Consider the following 25,066-nt stretch of genomic DNA (forward strand, 5'->3'; position numbering starts at 1 on the left):
CAACACAGCACTCATCAACATTGTTTCCTGTCATTGCAGAATCTGAGAGCAACCCAGAGTTCGCACATCTAAGCTAGAACTTCTGGATTAGGAGGATCAGTATTGCTAAACCCTACCAGATATGTGTATTCAGGATTACTTCATAATCTGTTAATCTTACAGAATTTAAGAATTAGGACAGAGCAGTCAGATCATGATGCAAGAGCCATCAGTGGAACAAATAGGGAGGACAAAGGAAAGCCCTGTGACAGCAGCGTGTTCGCTGCCGGGAAGTGGAGAGCCTGGCAGCTTCCTGTTGGACCATGAAAGACCTCAGGCCTCCAGTTTGAGAAGACAACACCCAAACGGAGACAAGTGGAATCATCTGTTCACCTATAAACACAAGTTCCCACATCTGTGTTTTTAAAAACATTGTAACTCTTTTTTTTTTTTTTTTTTTTCAGATTTATTTACTCCTATTGGAAAGGCGGATATACAGAGAGGAGAGACAGAGAGGAAGATGATTCACTCCCCAAGTGGCTGCAACGGCTGGAGCTGAGTCAATCCGAAGCCAGGAGCCTCTTCAGGGTCTCCCACACGGGTGCAGGGTCCCCAGGCTTTGGGCCGTCCTTGACTGCTTTCCCAGGCCACAAGCAGGGAGCTGGATGGGAAGTGGAGCTGCCGGGATTAGAACCAGTGCCCATATGGGATCCCGACACGTTCAAGGAAAGGACCTTAACCACTGTGCCATCGCGCCGGGCCCTGGAACTCTCTTTGTATGCTGATTTTTATGGGGCAGTTTATAGCGATTGTGCACATAATGTGATATTATCCAGATAATTAAACAATGCTGATACACATATGTTCATTCACATCATGGAGAGTATCTGGAAAATGTCACGGAGGAAAAAAGGAATGTGAGAAGTGGAATGTCTACCATGATTTCTTTTACACAAAGTCAATCAGTAAATTGTCCCAGGTATGTCCTCTTCACTGGCTTGGGAATACCATAAATCCATGTTCTTCTTACCACTCAGATTCTAAGAACCCCTACCCTATTCTGCTCAACTTAGTTTAAAATACAAATATCCTCCTCTGGACTTCTGCTCCAAGATTCCTTAAGGACATACTTCAGTGTTGATTTTGCTTCAATTTCTTTTCACAAAACTAACTTTCAGGGCCCGGCAGCGTGGCCTAGCGGCTAAAGTCCTCACCTTGAACACACCGGGATCCCATATGGACACCGGTTCTAATCCCGGTGGCTCCACTTCCCATCCAGCTCCCTGCTTGCAGCCTGGGAAAGCAGTTGAGGACGGCCCAATGCATTGGGACCCTGCACCCATGTTGGAGACCTGGAGGAGGTTCCTGGCTCCTGGCTTCAGATCAGCATAGCACCAGCCATTGCGCTCACTTGGGGAGTGAATCATCGAACGGAAGATCTTCCTCTCTGTCTCTCCTCCTCTCTGTATATCTGACATTGCAATATAAATAAATAAATAAATAAATAAATAAATAAATAAATAAATAAACAAAATACCTACTTTCAGTTTTGATTCCCGCCACCCTCTTGCTCCTGAACCTTGCTCCTGTTTTTCCCTTCTTTGGCTCTGCTTTCATTTTCATTGTCATCTTCTTTCTGGTAACACTAGGTGTAGAAAGCTGAAAGGTACAAAGTTAAGTTATTCTGCTAATAGTAAAACTTTCGCATGAGCCATATAAGTCAGCACAGCTTATTCCTAAAAGAGATTGAGGGTTTACATATCTGCTGGTTTCCGGGGCTGGTACCATGGTGTAGTGGGTTAAGCCTTTGCATGTGGTGCCAGCATCCCATATGGGCACCAATTCATATCCTTCCTTGCTTATGGCCTGGTAAAGCACCGGAGGACAGCTCAGGTCCTTTGGCCCCTGCGCCCATGTGGAACACTACAAAGAAGCTCCTAGCTCCTGACCCTGAATCCAGTCATTGCAGCCATTTGGGGAATAAACAACAGGATGAAAGACCTCTCACTCTCTGTCTCTCCTTCCCTGTGTATAGCTCTGCCTTTTAATAAAAATAAGCCTTTAAAAATGATGCTTTCCAAAGTGTACCTTCATTGTTCCAGGTACCCGTCTTTACTGACAGACTCTCATGAGGCTCATGAGCCTTCTCTTACAGACATGGAAATGGTACAGAGGGTACTGACTGCTGCTTCTTAGACCCCAAGCCCCCTCCTCACTCAGACGGCAGGGTATACTGTCCTCTCAGCTGGGAGGGCCATTGGCATTCTTGTCTCAGACCAGTTGCCTGTCATCACAAATTATTCAAGATCTCTGCGTTAATAACTCCAAATATCAAAGAAGGATCTAGAACTTGTCTCTCTGGGTGTTAACAGTGTAGCTTATACAAGTTTTCTTCATGCACTGCAGTGAATTTCAGATTCTGCAAAAATCACACACATAGCCAGTTCTATGATTGGAAGGATGTTCACTAGAATGATAACTAAAGCCATGGGATAGTTCAGGTGATTTTTATATTTCACTGTTGCGTAAGTAAATGCTTCAGAAGTTCACTCTTTGTCTCTCTAACTGGCTATAACATAAGAATCTTTCTTAAAAAAAAAAAAAAAAATATATATATATATATATATATATATATATACTATTACTGTTCTCATTTTCCCAATGAAGAAACAGGCAGAGATCAAGCAATTTGTCCAAGTCACGCAGCTGGGAAATGGCAGAGCCAGGATGCAAACCTAGGCAATTCAGTTTTACCTGTTCTGTATGAAGATAAATCAAAAAGTAAAACACAAGAAGTAAAATGGAAGGAAAAATTAAGTTGATTTTGGTGTAAACAATTTGAAGTCTGTGCATCTTTTTTTAATTTATTTTTAATTTGAAATTAGAAGAGAGAATATTTCCATCTGCTGGTCAACTCCATAAATGCCCCAATAACTATGAGCTGGGTTAGAGCTGGAGACTGGGAACTCAATACAGGTCACCCATGTGGGTGGTAAGAAACTATTAGTTGAGCCATCACCACTTGTCTCCCCCAAGTTTGCATTAGCAGAAGCTAGTGTCAGGATCTGGAGCTATCATCAAACCCAGGTACTCTGACATGGGACACAGGCGCCTCCGTCAGCATCTTTATCCCCTGGCTCAATAACCACCCCCATAGTGTTTTCATCATCTGCACTTGCCGTGGGTAGGTCCTGTGCAGAAGAAGTTTGTTTGAGGTAAGGAATAAATTAAAAGAATCAAAAGAGGACTGTAAGTTACATGCTCAATATACCCATGTTAACATTTGAGTTACTGAATGATAAACATTCTGGTTGAGCTGAAAGGTGTATATCAGGATCTTATCATAAAAATCTAGAAAGTATTCATGCACAACTCAATGTTCTTTGCTTTTCAACTTTATTAGTTTGCTCAGCAATATTGAGTGTTTCCAGAAATTATGAACCAACACAGGGGAACAGGTTGTCTCAAATAAGGAAATAAAATTTTAAGTATTTTTAAAGATAAAATATTTGTTTTGTTGTGGCCAGTAAATGGTGGACTAGAAACTCAATCCAGGGCCTTCTGATACCAAAGTTCTTGCTCATTGTAATCTAATGTTGTGTATTGTAGAACAGTAATGCCAAAAATACTACAAAAATATTGATGAGGGCAATTTAAAACTCTTACAAGAACAGGTTATACAATGTAGCTATACTTCTAAATGTGTTGACTAATAAATTTTATTTGAAAGGCAGTTAGAAAAAAGGGAGATAGACTAAGAGATGTCTTCATTGTTGGTTCAATTCCCAGATGCACACAGAAGCCCTGGGCTTGGGATGAAGTCAGGAGCCCCAAACTCAATTCGGGTCTCCCAAGCAGGGGCAGAAACCCAACTCCTTCAGTCATCACCTGCCAAATGTTTATACCATCACAGATTCCTGTGTTGTCATAATTGCATAAGAATATGCGGCCAGCGGAGGAGCTGGGGAGCACGTTGGAGCATCCATAGCCCAGTCTTCACGTTTCTGCAGTATTATTTCAACGAGGATGGAGAGCGTGTGTATACGCTCAAGAAGGTTGACCCTCTGGGACAGCAGACCTGCTCAGTCCATCCTGCTCGCTTCTCCCCCAACGACAATTACTCGTGCCACCGCATCACCATCAAGAAGCACTTCAAGGTGTTCATGACTCAGCAGCCACTTCCTGTGCTCTGAGGGGCTGGCAAAGACCATGTGTCCTCTGCCTCACACAGCTCCTCCCAGACTCTGTGCAAAATAAATAAAACCAACGCCCCCATTTCGAAAAAGAAAAAGAATATGTTCCTTTAAAGTTTTAGTATAATCATATCTATTCCTAACTGCCACTAATTCTCTCCTAGGTCTCTGACTACTTCCAAAGCAGCTGTTGTGCACAGAAAGTTTGCCTGCGTGCAATCTACTCCAAGCTGTATTAGCATAAATGCACAGATAGTGCCCCGGGCTGGAGGTGTTTACTCATCCTGCCCAACAATGCTGCAAGTTGCCTGAACATCACCAATTAAGATTCATCATCACGTAACTGTCCACCTCTTAATGTCACTCCTTCACTATCTGGACCCTGACCTCTCCACTGTATGGTCCTGCACCAGGCCTTGTGCATGTATGGTGGCTGATTCAACTCTCATAATGTCTCCTTGAGGCCTATGTTGCTACCCAGCCTCTTTGGATTTTGATATCAAGTATTAAAAAGACAACAGAGCAGAGGATAGATAATGGCAGTGTTGCCCTCCTCCTGGTAGTTCAAGCTTAGTCATCCTCTGCACCTCTCTTAACCTCCCAAGTCCCACTGGGAACCCAGTCTAATGAGTCTGGCTTCAATATGTCTTATTTATGTCCCTTAGTCCTCACTGTGGACTGCCTGACAAAGCCAACAGTCCTCCAACTAATCCATCTCCTCCAGTGTGGTTTCCATGATAGTGTCAGAGTGATCTAAATAAGACAACATTGTCCCTATTCTGTAAGCAGTGGAAACACATGGATATCTTAGAGTTCAAACTCTTCTATGTACAGCCATAGGGGACTTACCTCATCTGACTCTAACTTTGTTGTCTAGGCTTAATTCTTGTGACTTCCCCTCATAAACCTGATGCTTAATCAATAGAATTTTGCACATTCCTTCACTGCCTCAGTCTTCTACACTCCCATGTCTGTGCAGGTGATACTTTATCTCTGGAACTCTTTCTCCTGTACTCTAAAAAGTGAATTTATTTGTGCTGGTTGAGAATCAGCTCATTGCTCTTGGGAGCTATTTCCCATTGTCCCTGTCATGGTTGAGAGTTTCCTCCCTGTGTTCCCTCTGTGTTATAACTATTTTACACATTTAAACAGGACCATGTAGTTCTAAAGCATTCTTGTATCCCTGGAGCCTGGCCAAAGGTGTGGCACATGATAGAAGACATTCCATTTTAAAATGCTTTCTACAGAAGTTATTTTGGATTAACCTCGGTCATTCTGAGCATCAGATCCCTCATCTATAAAATCAGAATAACGCCTTCCTTTTAAAACTATCATTAGTAAATCAAACCTCACAATTTGCAAGTCACACAATTCTGAAACATTGAACTTTTCTTTCTAAAGTGACCTCTACTCTACCATCTGCTCTTTGTGCATCGGGCTATCACCTGCAGAATGATAGACGCTTCTCAGGATTAGCCAGGCTGATCACTGCCAGGCATCCGCAGGGTCAGGAACATTTGCATGAACAAGACCGGGTTAGTCCTCCTTTGTGCTCCTCCTGCCACCCAGCTTCTCTTTTCTCCACTTGATGGCAGCATTTCTCAAGTCAGGAACAAAAACAACACTGCGAGGCTCTCATGCGTTTATCCTGCTGGCTTCTCACGCACTTGCTTTCTAGACAGCACAGACCATCTCAAGCCTGGAAGCAACACTATTCATTTCTATTAAACCATATCTGAGGTTGTCATAATTTTTCACATTTTGTTTTTAAAAATGACAACAGAAATTATTGATTCTGTTTTACTAAAAGATTTAGAAACTAAAGACAATGTGTCATCCAGCTTAGGATTCCAGTGTATTTTTTTAAATTATTATTTTCAAGAAAGTTAAGCTAAAGTTGAGCTAAATAGAGGACAAACATGATGTTGTAGGGTTTTTGAACCCCGAATACTGCAGCAACCTCAAATTCTTGTCTCGCAGGAAAGAAGAATTTTCATGCGGACACAGTTTAGTTTTAAAGTAAGATTTATGGGCCCGGCGGCGTGGCCTAGCGGCTAAAGTCCTCACCTTGAACGCCCCGGGATCCCATATGGGCGCCAGTTCTAATCCCGGAAGCTCCACTTCCCATCCAGCTCCCTGCTTGTGGCCTGGGAAAGCAGTCGAGGACGGCTCAATGCATTGGGACCCTGCACCCGTGTGGGAGACCCGGAAGAGGTTCCAGGTTCCCGGCTTCTGATCGGCGCGCATCGGCCCGTTGCGGCTCACTTGGGGAGTGAATCATCGGACGGAAGATCCTCCTCTCTGTCTCTCCTCCTCTGTGTATATCTGGCTGTAATAAAATGAATAAATCTTTAAAAAAAAAAAAAGTAAGATTTATTAGAAAAACTAAGAAAGGAGACTCCCACCCTAGTGACGGGAGGGGGTTCTGGGATAGAAAAGACCCCTACCCCTGCCATAGTGGCAGGAGGAAAAGCTAAAAGATCCTAGTCCCCTGCCATAGTGGCAAGAGGAAAAGCTAGAGAGAAAAACCCATATTAATGGTGGGGAAAGTATCTTTTAAAGACTCCCCTCAAGGATGTTTCTCCATAAACAAAGAAAATTCCTGGTTTCCATGGTACCTGGCCTTGGGACAAAAGGCCAGAAAGGTGTCACTGGCCAACTTCCTTGGTCCCTTTCTAATGATTAAGAGGCCAGTCTGAAGCCCTCCCCCTTGGTAATGGCTGGAGACAGAATTGGGCGGAGGCTTCAGGTGGGGAATAGATATGTTAATGTCACCCTTGTCTCCTGGGGAAGCATTCCTGATAAGACATGCATTTGTCTTGGGAGGGACGCTTTCTGGTGAATCCAAGACATGGTGGGGAAAATATCCCTTTATATTTGAGGAAAAAATGACTTGGGGACCCAGAAAACCCTAACTGCCTACTACCCAGTCTAATTCCTCTCACAATGAGAAGATATTTAATTGCCATATCTCCAAGAAGATCCTGCAAATAGGAGAGTGGAGGAGACGGGGGTTGGGGAGGGTTATGGGAGTTTGCTGGGGTTGTGGAGGGGGAGACAGGAAGGAAGACCTGCATGAAAGACCATACATTTGATGTCTTTCTTTCTTTTAAAAACGGTTCGCTTTAATTTTATTTTTTGAAAGAGAGGGGAGCAGTAAGAAAAAAATCCTCCATTTTCTGGTTCATTCCCAAATTCCCACAAGTGTGAGTTGGCCAGGCCAGAGTCAAGGACCAGAGACCATATCCACATTTTCCATGTGGGTACAGGGCCCCAAGTACTTAAGCTGCCACCTGCTACCTCTCTGGGTGCACTTCAGCAGCAAGCTGGCATCAGAAGCTGAGATAACCTCCCCCCCCCTATCCCTGCCTTTAAGAAAATATAAACCATATTCTGGCCACCAGAGTTTTGTCTTTCTGACGTCTTTAATTTAGCATCAGGTTTTGATCTTCACTAACACTGTGTGTATCCATGACTGGTTACTTGTCGGCAACGCCCGCGTCGCCACGTACCCCGAGCCAAGCCGAGCAGAGGGACTAGGGTTACAGAAAGACAACACACAAGACAACACAAGACAACACGCAGTGGGTCACTCTTGTAAACAGAATGCTGTTTATTTGGGGGTCAGCCTGCATCTTTTATAGTCTTCCTAGTCCCTCCCAGTATTATCCCAATGCTCAATCAACTCCTAAGCTCCCCTGGGGGCATCTTAACAAAGAGGAAGCAGGGAAGAGTAACTTGCAGTCAAGCCAGGGGCTAAAATGCATTAGGCCAAGATTGCCCATTCTGTTACCCCTTAGAAACAACCTGTGGAGTTAACCCTTGGGAGACCGGGGCCTACAGTTACTTGGATTTCTTTCTTTCTTTCTTTCTTTCTTTCTTTCTCTTTGTCTCTTTCTCCTTCTTTCTTGGTGCTTGCTTTCTTTCCATCCTTCCTTCTTTTTTCTCTTTCTTTTCTTCCTTCCCTTTTTTTTGAAAGATTTATTTTTATTGGAAAGTCAGAGATTTAGAGAGATCTTCCATCAGCTGGTTCTGTCCCAAATGGCTGCAATGGCTGAAGCTGAGCTGATCTGCAGCCGGGAGCCAGGAGTGTGAGGAGTGGCTTGGAGACTGATGAGACCCCACCATTTTGGACCCGGCACCACCTCGGATACCTGCTTCCCTTTCCCACGGCCTGCATTTTTGGGCATTCTTGTTGCCCACCAAACTACTGTAAGCTAATAAGCCCCCCATACACTGTAATCGCATGATGCATGCCTGAAAACCCCACCCACAAATCCCTTGCAGCCCCTTTCCCTAACCTCCACCCACCTACCAACCCTCCTGCAACTCCAACAATCTCCATTTGTTGGCAACGCCCGCGTCGCCGCGTACCCCGAGCCGAGCGGAGGGGCTAGGGTTACAGACAGACAACACATAAGACAACACAAGACAACACGCAGTGGGTCACTCTTGTACACAGAATGCCAACTTTATTTGGGGTCCGCCTGCTTCTTATAGTCTGCTTAGTCCCTCCCAGTATTATCCCAATGTTCAAGCAACACCTTAGCCCCCCTGGGGCATCTTAACAAAAGGGAAGTAAGGAAGAGGGAACTTGCAGTCAAGCCAGGGGCTAAATGCATTAGGCCAAGATTTCCCACTGTGTTACCTCTTAAAAACAAGCTAAGCTGTGGGGTTAACCCTTGGGAGACCGGGGCCTACACTTAGTCACCAATTTCTCAGGGCCCACCCACAGCCCCTGCCAACCAATCCTCACTCCTCCCCTCCCCATGCCCGCACCCTCCAAGATCTACGTGGAGGGCATAAAATTGGTCTCCACGTGCGCCCCCACCCCTTCTCTCTCTCTCCCTCTGCCTCTGTTCCTATCTCTACCCTGCTGGAATAAAAGACCTCCTAGGTGCACCAGTGCATCTGCTATTTTGGTTTATTGCAGCGAACTTACTGTGGAAAGACTTTAGTTGCACGAAAGGACTAACAAGGAGATTCTTCCAAGTCTCCCACATGGGTGCAGGGTCCCAAAACTTGGACCATTTTCCACTACTTTTCCAGACCAGAATCAGGGAGCTGGATTGGAAGTGGAGCAGCTCTGTCTCAAACTAGCATCTGTATTGAACAGCAGCACCGCAGGCAGAGGATTAGCCTGATTTGCCACCATGCTGGTCCTTGGTTTCTTTTCTTTTTTTAAATGATTTATTTATTTGAAATGCAGAAAGACAGAAAGAGTGTGCTCTCATACTTTGATTCACTCCCCAAATGCCTGCAACAACTGAGGCCGAGTCAGTGCAAAGCGGGGAGCTCAACGCTTGGCCCACAGCTCACACATGGGAAGTGGGAGCCTGGTTCCTCGAGATGTCACCGCTGCCTCCGTGGGTCTGCATTCACAGAAGCTGGAATCAGCAGCCAGAGCTAAGAATTCAAGTCACGTAGTTCAATATGGCACGTGAACATCTTAACTGCAAAGCTAAATGTCTACCTCTGCTTTTTAATCCTCAATAGTGAGTCATTATATGAACACACTGCAATTTTGTATCCATTTGCATGTTGATGAACATTTGGGTTATTTTCAGTGAGGTGGTTTTTACTATTATATAAGTCCACTTTGAGGGCCCAGTGCAGTAGCCTAGTGGCTAAAGTCCTTTCCTTGAACGCACCAGGATCCCATATGGGTGCCAGTTCTAATCCTGGCAGCCCCACTTCCCATCCAGCTCCCTGCTTATGGCCTGGGAAAGCAGTCAAGGACGGCCCAAAGCCTTGGGACCCTGTACGTGCATGGGAGACCTGGAGGAGGGTCCTGGCTTCGGATCAGCTCAGCTCTGGCCGTGATGGTCACTTGGGGAGTGAATCATTGGACAGAAGATCTTCCTCTCTGTATACCTTGACTTTCCAATAAAAAAACATAAATCTTTTTAAAAATTCACTTTGAAAACTCATATACGAGTCTTTTAATGACAATATATCTTTATTTCTCTTACTGTCTAGACCTGACATTTCTGGGTTGGATGATAAATGTGTATTTAGTTTAACAACAAAAACAACAAAAGCCCTGCAAATTGTTTTCCAGTGTGGCTATGCCTGAAAGTTCTAATCGATGTCTTTACAACACTTGGTATTATCAGTCTTAAAATTTTACCCCCTCTGTGCTATATCCCAAGCATCACACAGAATAAAGCCAGACTACCCTCCAGAGTACCGAGTTCAGCCCATATGGGTGCTTCTCATCAGCAGAAAGCTGCAAGAAAGAAGCCAGCCCGCATCTCCTTATCTATACCCAAGGGTCAGGAATGAAGGGAGCCAGAACACAGGTTTGTGCCCTATGCCCTCAGGATAGTAAACAGAGCATCTCCCACTAGGGTCTCTCACGTAGTTCAAAGACCAGTCTAACCTGCTCCCCCACTGTGCTCTCTGCATTTCCTTCTGGCTACCTTGTTCCAGACAGTAAGACCTGCTAAGGTTGAAATGCTCCCCACCACACTAATCTTCCATGTTCTTGGAATTCCCCAACCCCTAGGAACACCCCAAGACCTCAAGTATAAAAGGTCTAGGCTGCTGAAAGACTGGACCTTTGCCACTTGGTCACTCCATGTATTTGCTGGCAGATGGCCACCATCTTTGAATGTATTAATCTCTAATAAATTCAATTTGGTTGCATAGTCACTCTAGTGGATACATAGATGTATTTAATAGTGGCTTTAATTTAATTCACATTTCATTAATCGCTAGTGATGTCCAACTGGACCTTATCCAGGTCAGGTCAGCTTTTTATATTGTCTGAAGAGTGATGGGTTTGTTAATGTTTTTTTTTTAATATTCTGTTTATTTTCATTTGATCTAAAATACAGATAGACAGAAATACATGGAAAGATTTGCTCTCTGCTGATTCACCCATAAAATGCCCTCCCCAAAAGCTGAGGCGGGGCTGGGTCAGGAGCTGGAAACCTGACTCAGGTCTTCCATAGCAGGGCAGGGGGCAGGGACCCGGTACTTGAGCACTTGCTATTGTCTCCTGGGATGTACATCAGCTGAGCCAGCTGTTGAAACCAAGTACCCCAGTATGAAACATGGGCGTCCCAAAAAGCATCTTGGTTGCTGTGCCAAAACTGGCCTAAATATTGGGAAACAAAAAAATCAGAGGAAGCCAAGCCAAAAGCATTAGGTGTGTGCCTAATGATTTTTCATTGAAACTCTCCTCAAACTGAACTTGGTTGATGAGAGGAATAACCAAATGTCAGCATTCTTTAACCTTCCAGAAAGTCTATAAGCAAAATATCTGGGCATCCCAAAATACCGTTCTTATAGCCTTTGCCCTTTACTGGTCCATTTTTGCTTTGATTGAAACAGTTTCTGCTCAACATCAACACATCAACATCATAGTAACCATGATGTTGATTGTGCTTTGTCTTCAGAAATTGTACTAATTAAGCCATATTCCAGCTCCTATTATAATTCTTCATAGAAAAGCTTCAGGGGGACAATGTGTGGCATAGCAAGCTAAGACTGACTGAGGCATCAGCATCCCAGATGGTGCCAGTTCACTTTCCAGCAGCCGCATTTCCAGTCTGTTTCCCTATGGATGGGCTGGTGAGGCAGCCAAGGAGGGCCAACATTTTTGAGCCCTTGCATCCACATGGAAGACCCAAAAGAAGCTCTTGGCTCCTGGCTTTGAACTGGCCCTGCTTTTGTGGCCATTTGAGGCGTGAACTAGCAGATGGACGATCTCTCTTTCTCTGTCTCTCCTCTCTGTGTAAATCTGCCTTTCAAGTAAAAATAAATAAATATTTTAAAAGAAAGAAAGAAAGAAAGGAAGGAAGGAAGGAAGGAAGGAAGGAAGGAAGGAAGGAAGGAAGCCCTGCACAATAGTGTAGTAGTTAAAGTCCTTGCCTTGAACGCCAGGGATCCCATATAGACACCGGTTCTAATCCCGGAGGCCCTGCTTCCCATCCAGCTCCCTGCTTGTGGCCTGGGAAAGCAATTGAGGATGGGCCAAAACCTTGGGACCCTGCACCGCGTGGGAGACCTCCTGACTCCTGGCTTCAGATTGGCTCAGCTCCAGCTGTTGTGGCCGCTTGAGGAGTGAACCATCAGAGGGAAGATCTTCCTCTCTGTCTCTCCTCCTGTCTGTATATCCACCTTTCAATAAAAAAAAAGAAGGAAAGAGAGAAGGAGAGAAAGAGAGGAAGAGAGGGAGGAAGGAAGGAAGGAAGAAGGAAGGAGGAAGGAAAGAAAAAGAAAGAAAAATTAATTAATTAATTAATTAATTGCTGGGACAGCCATGGTTGGCATACCAGGCCCTTCTACCTGCAATGCTGGCATCCTATAAGAACACTGGTCCTACTCCCAACTGCTCTATTTCCACTCAAGCTCCCTGCTCATGGACTGAGGCCTTGGGTCCCTGCACTGAAGGGGCAAGGATGAAGCGCCTGACTCCTAGCATTGGATTTCCCTACCTCTGGACATTGCAGTCATTTGGGGTATTAGCTAGTGGATAGATGGAAGGTCTCTCTCTCTCTCTCTCTCTCTCTCTCTTTCCCATCCCCCCCCCCAATCTATCTGTAGTTTCCCCCACACACCTGATACCTATAACTCTATCAAGTAAAATAAATCTTTAAAAAAAAAAGGAAGAAATGCTTCAGAAACTTCTTTGCACTTATTCCAAATTTCTAACAGAAGCCATGCTCTTGTCTGCAGCTGATGTAGGCATAACAGTTTTGACTGTTTCAAGAAGAAAACTGGTTCAACTTTAATTTTCTAGCCAGAACTATGTAAGCTGAACCAGTTGAAATGTCTAGGGTGATGGCTGCTGTTTTTGCTGTTAATCACTAATGCCCTTCAATCAGAATGTGAACAAAATGTATTTTTCTTGAAAATTGATGTGGACAGTTTGCCATTGCAGCTGCGCCTTCAGTTCCATCTTGTCCTTTCTTGAAACAAGGTTTCTATTTGCAAACTGCTGATTTCTTTGGGGTACTTTTTTGCATAAACTTTTTATAAAACATCAGATTATTTCACTAATTATTCTACCCTTACATCATCATAAATTTTACATTTGCTCTTGCTTCAGTGTTAGCAGAATAGATGTTACACTTACAAGAGCACTTTTCAAATTGACTCTTTATCCATCTTAGTGCCACAAACTGGATGCTAGTCAAACATGTTGCAGCATTCTAGTATAAGTTTATTTTGGTACAAAGGCAGAAATCCTTGCATAATTTTTCATAATACACATTTTTCATGGATGTTTGCTACTTCTCGTATAGGGTAAGCAGCTGTCGAAAATGAAAGAAATATGTCTTAGGCTAGGATGATATTCCTGGAGATAAATGCAGAGCAACGAATAGAATAGATTATGTGTTTTACAAATGAGATCAACAAGGTTACACTCAGGTTTCTGACTCTATTAATTTACCAGATGATGACTCCATTTACTGAAATATGGAGGAATAGGAGAGGATTGGAGATCATGTAGGTGAGAAGGAAATCACAAATCATGTATACATTTTAAGTGTGAAATGTCTAGGAGACATCCAAATGGCAATATCAACTGACATTCAGCAAATGAGCCAGGGATTTTTCAGCTAGTAAATCAGTTGGGGGGAGGGATTACTGTCAAGGAAAACTATGCTGGATGCTAGGGTCTGTGCCAGGTGAAGGCAGCCTTCATTACAAGGAGCACAAAGAGAAAGCCACTAAAAACAAAAAGTGTTATTTGGGTCATCTTATCAAACATGTATTGAGGGGCCATAGAGACCCCCATGAAGCTACTTTTAAGTATTAGAAAGAACCATGAAATTGAAGAGAGAAGACATGATTGAAAGTCGGGACCGTCATTGTGGCACTGCACGTTCATCTGCTGCTTGTGATACTGACACACCATATCATAAAGCCAGTCATTCACAGCCGCTGTGCTTCCAATTCAGCCCCCTGCTAATGCACCTGGGAAGGCAGAAGAAGCTGAGCCAAGTATGTGGGCCCCTGCCGTCCCTGTGGGAAATCAGGACAGAGTTCCTGACACCTGATTCTAGCCTGATCCAGTGCCAGCTACTGCAGTCACTTGGAGAGTAAACCAGTACATGGAGTCAATCTCTCTCTCTCTCTCTCTCTCTCTCCTGCTGTCACTTTTATACTCACTCCTACTCTCTGCCTCACAAAGGAATAAATAAATCTTGAATATGTTTGCTGATTTGGGAAAAATGTAAACTTCTTTTGAAGACTAACTGGAGTAATTCACATGAAAGCAACCAGCTCTATAAATATAGGTTCGTATTATACATAATGGGCATTATGATGAACAATCAAAATAAATGGTACTAAATTGCACTGCTCTCTGAAACACCAAGGACTTTGCTAACAATTTAATCAGCATAAGTTTTTTTGTGCCCTGTTCAGGCCAGCTTTTGTATTGGCCAGGTGAAACAGATTTAGAACAAAGAGATACAAAGATGCTGACACCAGTAAGCTCCCATGTGGGTGAAGCACAACCCATCAGAATCAATGAATCTCAGCAGATCTTCACTCTGATTGCATGTACCATGACCAAAAGCTACAGATTACACTGGCTGAAATCTCTTTGCCTGTGTTGTCTGTACATCTTGCACTTTCTTTAAGGGCTCATTTGTCAGCATGAGCCCAACACCACAATAAAGCACATGAGTGATAGAATCCCTTCCCTCCTATAAAACTGCATGGACTTGCTGCCTTAACAAATGCTTCCTTTACTCTTGCGCTATCTCCCTGCAGGACAGTTCAATTTTTTGGAGACATCATATATACTGCCAAATTTTGTTCTTACAAAACTTCCTTTGGCCTAGACTGTCCCTGTTATTCACCTTCTGGCTAACCAATTATTCATGCTTACAGGCTTCAATAAATATAAATTACCATTTCTTTTCAAAACACGAGATACATTCATTATATCTTCATCTGTATTTTCATTTCAACCTATTCATAAACCAATATACTTATTCAATAAATATTTATAGAATGCTGTAGATTCTCAGAACTCTTTAAGATGCAAATGACAGGAGCTCCAACCCAAGTAGCTTAAACAAACTAACTGACCTTACTGAAAGAGCAAGGAAAAAAGATGATAGAATCTAGGCATTCAAACGATACTGTTAGTATTCATCACTCCGGTACAGGATGATTAGGGTGAGTCCTTGGAAAGAGAGCCAGAAACAAGGATTCTGTGACAGGAAGCACTTCCAGGAAAAGGTGCCTGAGCGCACAGAGTAGGACAGGAAATAAGATTAAGCAGAGTCTTAGCCTAAACCCAGCTTCAGCCTATTCCCATGGGGAGATTTGGAGAATAAATAACACCATAGAGTCCAGCCCGCTTTGGACCTTTTCTTACTAGTTAGCTAAGGGCTGGGGGCTGTGGTATGAGGCAGGCTTGTGCTAATTTTCTCAGGGCAGGAGCACATGAGGAGGCACGAATGGCATCCATAAGGCAGGCAAAATGGCTGCCAGTAGCCCACAATCATATGCCTGTTGGTCAATCCCAGATGAAAGAGTCCTCCCCCCTCCAAAGGCACTAACCAGGGAGAGCTCTGATGTGCACAAGTGACAGAGGATCCGAGCCAAGCAACCTATGCAGAATGGATAATTCTCTGAAAGTGGGAAACAGAATGAATAGACAAAGGCAGAAAAGAAATCTACTCAGAACCACACTTTAGGGCATACAATGGTGAGCATAAAAATATGAAAAACCTTTGCTTTCATAAAGCACATTGGCCTACTTCAGTGCAAGACAGAAACAGGAAGCTTCAGTGAAGTCATTCGTTTACTGCAGGAAGTGTTGCTATCGATGTACTATATGAAGGGGGATCAATTCACTCTTCTTGAGGATCTGTAGTTTACTGAGCTTTACATCTTCAATGTTGTAAGGATTATTAGTACTCAATAAATGACCATATACAGCTTAGTATGTAGATTCAGGGCTTGAGGGGATAGGAACCCTCTCGGGGAGTAGTCATTTTGTAAAGATTTATTTATTTTTATTTTTTATTGGAAAGGCAGATATACAGAGAGAAGGAGACACAGATAAAAAGATCCTCCATCTGCTGTTTCACTCCCCAACTGGTCGTGACAGCCTAAACCAAGCCAATCTGAAGCCAGGAGCTAGGAACCTCTGGGAGTAGTCTTTTTAGGAAGTTTATGGGCCATGAAACAAAATTACTCGCTACTTTATACTCACTACTTCATGCTGTTAAGTAAAATTATCATTACATCTGGCCTTTAGTGACTTTTAGGGTATTTCAAAATTCTGAAACTGTTTTCAAAGGCTAACTTGCTAGCTTTCAGGGTATTTAACTTCTTTAAGCTTGATTCAACATATTGACCATTAGCTTTGTGCTCATAGAGCTCCAAGTATTGCAAAACCTGCTGCCAGTAACAAGACTGCTGCCTGGTGGAGATAAATGTAATGAGCTCTAAATGTGCAGAATACAAATTTTATTTTCCTGCATTTTCTGGATAATTCATAGGCAGATTACAGAGCTTACCATATGCACTTGATCATATGCAGTAGGTGTCATTGAATCTAAAGCCAGAACGTAAATTGAAAGGTGATAAACCTTGCCACAAATTCTCCTGATTCTGGAATAGCAAACAGTCCATCATCCTTGAGTTCTACCTCTGTTACTTTCCACATCTCATGTCATTTACAGATCAAATCTTCATGCTACCATCCTAGCCGAGTCACTGCAACCTCTTCTCATTTGGGCTCATCCTCCTATCTCAGCTCAAAGAAGCTTCTAGCAGGCCTTATGGGTTTTACCCACTGCCTCTTTTCTATTCATTCTCTACAGAGTGAGGTAAACAGAACAATATTTTGGCATCAGCAATGTAAGCACATATTCTGCCATTTGCCTCCTCAGCACCATATAAAACCCCACTGGCTCCCCCAGTTGTACTCACTATAAATACAAACCCACTGAAGCTTCCTGTTGGACCCTGGATGAATGGATGACTAGATCCAGTTTTCGCTTGCTCTTCTTTTATCAAGCCTTATCATCATTGGCCTTTTTATCTTTCCAATCACCTTGAGGGGGCAAGGTTCCCACAGATGTGGCTCCCTCTGCTCAACATATCTGGCTCCATCTCAATGTTCAGTCCTGGCTTAAACAGCATGACTACAAAATGGCTCTTCCTGATATCTTATTTGAAGAATTTTATTATCTCCTCCCCTTAAGCCTTTATTTTCTAACATAACCCATCAGATTCAGTTTTCTCTTGTTGCTTGTCACAATATGCATGTTGGAATCAATTTGTTTATTGCCTGTCCTTCCCAGGATGCGAAGGGACAAGTCTGTTTCATTTTCTAGTAGTGTGCTCATTACCTGGGTCAGTGCTTTGCATATAGTAGATAAACAATAAACATTTGAGTTAGTTCAATTCAATCCAAATACTTCCTTGTTTATTGAAAATATTTTAAGACATAATATTTAAAATTCTTGTATATAGAAGCCAGGTATGTCTCATTCTCAAGTTGCAGGCAAATCTCATTTTTTTCTATAATAAAAGATAATGTAGGGCCCGGCAGCGTGGCCTAGCGGCTAAAGTCCTCACCTTGAACGCCCCGGGATCCCATATGGGCGCTGGTTCTAATCCCGGCAGCTCCACTTCCCATCCAGCTCCCTGCTTGTGGCCTGGGAAAGCAGTCGAGGACGGCCCAATGCATTGGGACACTGCACCCGTGTGGGAGACCCGGAAGAGGTTCCAGGTTCCCGGCATCGGATCGGTGCACATTGGCCCGTTGCGGCTCACTTGGGGAGTGAATCATCGGACGGAAGATCTTCCTCTCTGTCTCTCCTCCTCTCTGTATATCTGGCTGTAATAAAATGAATAATAATAAAAAAAAAGATAATGTAAGTAGCTTCCTGCCCCCATCTGGCTCTTTGCCTTGTTTTGCCTTTTAGGAAGACACTACTTTAAAAAAATATACTTATTTTTATTTGAAGATTTATAGATTTATAAAGATAAGGATGAATAGAAAAAGATGGTCTTCCATCTGCTGGTTCAAATGGTCCCAAATGGCTGCCAAGGCCAGAGCTGTGCTGATCTGCAGTCAGGAGCCAAGAGGCTCTTCCAGATTCTTGTACAGGAAGATATTTGCAGTCCTACTTGTCCTGCCTGCCTGGAAAGATGCCAATCCAAGATGCTGAAGGAAAGGATAACTACTGGAGCAATGGTCCTGCAGTCAGCTTTGTGAGAGTGGAATTGGGGCAGTGGAAGGCAGATGAAATGCTCAAAGAATTCTCATTCATGATAAGAAAGGTTGTGCCTGTCAGAGGGTGGTAGGCCAGCAGTTAGGCGCACCACAGTCTTCCAAGACCCTGAGGCTGTGGGTCTAAGGTTGCATCTGAAGACCCTGAGTAGCCACAGTCAGCAAGAAAGTACAGTATTGTATGTTTTCTGCCTTTATGTCCATCGTCAAAGACAGGGACTATTTCCCTCTCTCACCACTCGTGACAGAGTGGCAGCATTTGTTCAAGAAGGGATGGTAATCCCTGCCAAGGTCCTTCAGAGAAATAGGACCAGTAGGATGGAGGTATTGACAAAGGCACTGCCAAAAGCCAATGAAAAAAGAACTTGAAAGCAAGTTTATTTTGGCACAAAAATTTTTTATGTGTATGCATAGTTTTCCCATAATATGTATTTTACAGAAATGGTTGTGTTCAGCTGCAGGGAGGGAGAGGGAACAGTATGAGAAATTACAACTGATGGGCAGGTGTCTTTTCTTAGGAGGGAATTGAAATGTTCTAAAATTAGATTGTGGTTGCATAATCTCATGAATATACTAAAACAATTATGTACTTTAAATACATGAATTGTGAATTGTATCTCAATAAATGGCCGAGAAAAGAAAGAATATGGCTTCCTCATATTATCTCTTTTTCAAGTTGCTTGCATTTGGATATCAACCACCATGCCACCCTATTAGGAAACTTCATGTTGCCCATTCACCTTTGGAAACTGGTGACGATGGTGTAAAGGAAGGCATACATTGACTGCTTGGCAGCCTTTTCCAGCACTGAGATTCAGTATCTGGCACAGGACCTTGCACAAGTGACAGTTGAAGCTCACACCTGCCTCCCTGAGCATGTGAGCTGCAGTTGCTGACAGTGAGCCACATGGTAATCCGTGCCCCCCGGGTCTGTCCAGATGGGAGATGGGGCAGCAGCGCCGGCGGTTGCCAGCTGAGCACCGTCCAGAAATGTCAAGGGGCCCCCACTGAGAACATCCTGCATCGGGATACTTGGAAATTTGAGCTTCACAAGAATCAAACGGATCATTTAGAAGTCTGCAGAATGCTAAGAGACATGCCTTTGGGCAAGTTTAAGACAAGTTATGAATTAAAAATTCAATATACCACTTTTTTTACACAAAAAGGCATCTAAGTTTATATTAAGCACAAATATGCTCCATCAACATTTGCTATATTCCTTGGAGGCAAGACTTTAACACTAAAATTTTGATGGGATAATTTGATGACATTTCTTTGATTGAGGCTATTTTGGTATATTTTTACTGACAAGAGTAGGGTTGGGAAAGTAGGAAACTATCTTTGATTTTATTAGTGTTAAGTTAAACTTAGATATTTGTTTTCCTGTAAGAAAAAGTTCTATAGTTTTAGCTTCAGTCTTTCACCATGGAATATAGTGTTAGCTGTTTGTTTTCCAACCATGCTCTTCAGTGTGTCCAGGTGGTTTTCTCCAGTGCTAGCAGGTTGAGTGTTTTTTTTAATCGTGTAAGAATGTTGAATTTTTGTCAAGTGCTTTTTCTGTATCAGTTGAGATGATCATGTTCACATTAAGATAAATAAAAACATAATATAATATAAATCTTAAAAAAAAAAAACAGCCTGAGCCACCACTTGTGACACAAGTACCCCAAATTAGAGCATCGGTTTGAGATCCAGCTGCCGTACTAATCCAGCTCTCTGTTGTTGCACCTGGGAGGCCATCAGAGGATGCCTGTGAGAGTCCTGGCTTCAGCCTGGCCTGGCTCCAGTCATTGCAGCCATTTCAAGAGTGAACCAACAGAGGAAGGATTTCTCTTTCTCTCTCTCTCTTTTTGCCTCTCTGACTTTCAGATAAATAAAGACAAAATAAAAGAACAGTACCTGGCATAAAATAAGTGCTTTGTGAATGTAACTATCATTATTTGGCTGCCATTTGATTGATGGAATATATGAGTATTTTGCTGAATCCAAGTATAAAAACAAATTGTCAACTAAGCTATTTAGTGACAAGAAAATTGTTTACAGCTGAGAAACTATAGACAAAGCTGTTTAAACTAGATAAGAGATTGCCAGCTTTATCACTTGTCTGTGTCATCTTGTTACACCTGAGAAGAAGCCAAGCTATTAATCCTTCAATACTCCTCAGGTCAAAAGAAATGATCTTTTTATCTATAGAGATTGCACCCGACCTTGAAATTCTTACCACCCGCAGTACTGCCACATCTGCCCTCCTCCCCACCCCAATAGACCTGGTATTATCATAAATCAGATTTGGCTGTCACCCTCCCCCTGCCCAAGAGCACACATCCCTCAAGGTCAAGGCACGTACCTAACTTTCTCAATAATCCCAAACCTTCCAACACAGGGTCTCAACCTCAGCCAATAAATCTTAGATTAATTTCTCTGCTTCCATTCAATCAACCCTCATTCTCTGCAGGATGATATACAGAAAAACAAAGCCAGGGTCACAGTGATATAGATTTAAATTCTGCCTTGACCCTTTAAAGTTGAATAAACTCGGTAAGTCCCAAGTTTAAATGCTGCCCTTCTAATAGGGAGATATAGAAATTAGAAATAGTATTTACCTCAAGAATACTGTGTTGCTGCAGAAAATGCCAACAGATGATCCAAAAGAAAAAAGCTTACCTGACTCCAAATGTTGCCATATCAAGTATCTAATTTTCCAATAATTAAACCCTTCTTATTTATCTTACTGAGTTGCACTTATTTATTTCTCCTTGTTTGCCATATCCCCATGAATATAAAAATATTCATAAACTGTACTTTTGAAGAGTTTTGGATTTATAGGATATTTAGCCAGAGAGAACAGAGATCCTATATACCCACTTTATTCACCTCAACATCTGGTTGCCCTATCGTTAGCATCATATATTAGTGTAGCACATTGGTTATGATGGAGCAATGAACCAGTATTGAAAGCTTTACCAACTGAAGACCATATTTTGTTCAGATTTCTTTGATCTCTATATAATGTTTCTTTATGTTCTAAAATCCAAGTGATTAGCCATGACAGTTTTGAGTAATATTGCCTATGTATGCTATAGATATTCTGCAGCTGACATTTTCTTTATGTTATTCTCAATATTAGACCAGAATATTGTTTTGGGGAGAAAAAAATCACAGAGACAAAATACTGCTTAGATCAAATAATTGAATACTTTCTTTTCCTTACGATTTATTTATTTAAAAATAAAGTTATGGAAAGAAAGGAGGAGAGACAAGAGAGATATTTCGTTCACTGGTGCACTCCTCAGCTGGCTGCAACAACTGGGTTGTGTCAGGTCGAAGTCAGGAGCCAGGAGCTTCTTCCAGGTCTCCCAAACACTAGGGCCATCTTCATCTGCCTTCCCAGGCTAATCAAAAGGGATACAGGAAGGAAGTGAAGCCCGAACACTTATCCAGTACCCGTATAAGTTGCTGGGGTCATAGGTGGAAGTTTAGTTTGATATATCCCAAAGACAGCCACTTCTTTTTTCCTATAATTAGCGGTTCGTTAAGCCTGTAATTATAGAGTGAATTGAAATTATGCTTTTGCAAAAATTAAGGAGAAAAAGGAAGGAAGGAAATGAGGAAGGAGATTGAGAGAGGGAAAGAGGGTAGAGGGGCGTATGATTATCTCTTTAGAATTTTATCTAAGAAACATATGAAATCTGTTCTCTGTATAGTAACAAAGAATTTTTCAAGAAAGAGCAAACAACAGTGCTATTAAACTGACCCTTTACTGAAGGGATTAGAGGTGTATGGTGACGAATGAGTGATAAATCTGATGCTTTCAATGTCAAGGCAGTTGTTCTAAGGGACAACATTGCTTATAAACAGAGAAGTTCCATCTTGATACGGACCATTATTATGGCACCTGTCATGACTCTCTAATCAAACGGATTATATCACTTTAAGATCTTGAATCTTTTACACGGCTATGCCTAAACACTCACCTAGCACGGGAACAAATGAGATCAATACACCAAAGGCTGAAGAAGAGAGGAGTCAAAATTGGTGACAACACTCCCTTTTTATCAGTGGGTAACATTTTTCAAAGTCATGTTTGATGAAATGAAATGGGAGTGGACATGGTGATGCAGTGGATTCTGCTGCCTCCTGTATCAGAGTGCTGACTGCAGTCCTGGCTCCTCCACTTTGGACCCAACCTCCTGCTTACGTGCTTGGGCCCGCCTCATTTCTGACCCAGACCTAGCCATATGAGAGTAGACCAGCATATGGGAGACTCTCTCCTCCCTTTCTTTCTCTTCTCTGCCTCTCTCTGTCTCTGTGACTTTCAAATAAATAAATTTATCTTTTATAATAAAAGCCAAATTATCAGGAAAATATGAAGAAGCGTATAATTTAGATACTTATAAAGTTAATTTTAGATCAACTAGACATATTTTAAGTATGTCCCAAACAGTATTTTTCTTTTATCTCAGTATATATATGCATAGACAATTAGAAATGATTCAACTTTAACTGGGTATTCTTACACTTCTTTATGATAAATGTGGCAAGCTTAGGATTCCCAGGATCTAAACTCAGGTCTTCTGATCCCAGACATAGTGCTGTTTCCACTCTGATCTTCCCTTCAGTTGATTTCACAACGTAAACAACCATTGAGTAGATGTCACAGTGCCTTTCACATACTTTGCTGTGAATACACCTGGAAGTCTCATCTTTGTGCCTCTCTTTCCGTCCAATAAGCCCGCGTTTTGGACTTTGCTTGTTTTTGCTTTTGTTTTTAGTTAGGCCATGCTGAAGAGTCTTTGCATTGTTGGAAGATGACGTCAGAAGCAGTCTGGGATTAGCCTTTATAGTAACTCTGTAATGGTGTTTGAAATGTCTGAAATCCACAAAGAGGAAACAGAAAGATACAAACTGGCATTATATCATTTTAACAGGATTCACAGGATGTGTTCTTACTGTGCTTATAATCAATACTGTTGATGTAATCAATACTGTTGATGCAGTTGACAAAGCACTTTCCATACATTATCCTATATGATCCTCAAATAAGTCTGTTGAGTGGTTACACCTATTTTTCCATTGCAACTAAGTTTTGTTTTTGTGGCAGCTAGGGTTTTATGTGAAATGGATTGTGCAGCTGCTAGACATCAGAGCTATAGACTTGGCCCACACCTTCTGCACCCAGGCGGTGAGCATTTCCACGACAGGATGTTTTAGTGTGGATGCGAAAAGCACACAGCTTCTGGGGTTGCCTGTTGGTCTGCTAACTTAAGAAAGAGTTGACTCTCCAGTCTCACTTAACACACATTGTTGGCAACAATCCAGACTGTGCTTATTTTAGTTAAGGCTTTACGACACCTCCTGTGCAATTAGTAAATTCAGAATAGATTTTATGACCATAATAACTCACCTGCTTCAGAAGTCTTTGTAATTTAGAGAACAGGGCCAACAAATCTAAAAGGCCTAGGGCACATTGGGCCAGGTTGCTCGTACTTGTCCGTCGTTATTATTGGGAACTCCTGGAGTGACCTAGGCCAGATGGACCCATCTGAAGGAATGGACAGGCAACTGTTTCCTTTCAGAGTTCGATCAACATACATTTAAAAATACATATACAGACAGAGATCTTCCATCCACTGGTTCACTCTCTGAATGCTGGCAACCAAAGCCAGGAGTCGGAACTCATTTCAGGTCTCCTCTGCAGGTGGCAGAGATCCATCACCTGCCGCTTCCCAGTGTGTACAACAGCAGGAATTGCAGAATGAGAAGCAGCGCCGGAAACCCAGGCACTCCTGCACAGAATACAGGTGCTCCAGCGGGCACCTGGACAGCTATGCAAAACTCACAACCCTCACATGATTTTTTTTTTTTACTGCTAATTACAAGTAAGACAGGTCCATGTATGATAGCTCATATCCAAAGTTCTTCCCTCCTTGAAGGAATGAAGGCCATAGTCTACTTCAACATGTGGATTTTAAAACTCTGGAAAATAAGGAGCTGATTACTACCAAAAATCCTTTAACTTTCTTTGAACATTTGTTCAAACATGCCTGTAACTAGACAAGCTTGGAACCGGTAACGGGAAGGTCTCAGGCAGTGTTTTCCGACAGCTCAAAAGGAGCTCAGGAGTTGCAGAACCCACAAAGGGCTTAAAAGAAAAGTGTGAGCCACTGTGAAACACTGTTAACAGAGAGGAAGTTGTACAGGCCCGTTGTACAACTCGGCTCTTACAGTTAATAATCCTGTGATATGCACTTCCAATTTTGGTTACAGAGAAGGTCTCATGATAAATGCTTTTCAGAAGTGAATGAGGAGGCCATCCAAGGGAATTTGAGGAGGTGAGATTATCATGGGTGTTTGCATATGCCCAAAGCCATCACATTGTACACATTAAATATAGTGCACGCTTTTGTATATCAATTATATATTTCAACAGATTGATGTTTTTAAAGACACCTTCTCATACGTACACAATATATGGAACTCGGAAAGCTGTAGCTGGATCATCCAACTTTAGAGGCTTCTTTTTGTTGCTGAGTCCTATGCGTCAATGGTACATGCGAGGAAGACACTAGGTTGTCTGACCTGAGCTTCAGAGAAAGGCTGAGCTTTTCAAAGCGAAAGCGCATGCTCAGCTCTTCTCCCATGTCATCAGCCTCCGACGCCCACATTGCCCGTA

At 42.6% G+C, this 25,066-nt stretch overlaps 1 protein-coding gene and 1 non-coding gene across 2 annotated transcripts in view; both read left to right on the forward strand.

Moving 5' to 3' along the window:
* Positions 1-4,172, forward strand: part of LOC101519710 (H/ACA ribonucleoprotein complex subunit 3-like) — an 81,868-nt gene extending 77,696 nt beyond the window's left edge. Inside the window, exons 2-3 of the mRNA XM_058662282.1 lie at positions 2,082-2,145; positions 3,933-4,172. Coding sequence (XP_058518265.1) covers positions 2,082-2,145; positions 3,933-4,172 — 304 coding nt within the window. The remainder of the gene's footprint in view (positions 1-2,081; positions 2,146-3,932) is intronic.
* A 14,939-nt stretch (positions 4,173-19,111) lies between these two features.
* On the forward strand, positions 19,112-19,244 carry LOC118759611 (small nucleolar RNA SNORA13). Its single transcript, XR_004996301.1, has one exon. It is a non-coding gene; the product is annotated as a small nucleolar RNA SNORA13 (small nucleolar RNA).
* Positions 19,245-25,066: the final 5,822 nt, after the last annotated feature.

This window comes from Ochotona princeps, chromosome 4, assembly GCF_030435755.1.
Source record: "Ochotona princeps isolate mOchPri1 chromosome 4, mOchPri1.hap1, whole genome shotgun sequence".
Classification (NCBI taxonomy): Eukaryota; Metazoa; Chordata; class Mammalia; order Lagomorpha; family Ochotonidae; genus Ochotona; species Ochotona princeps.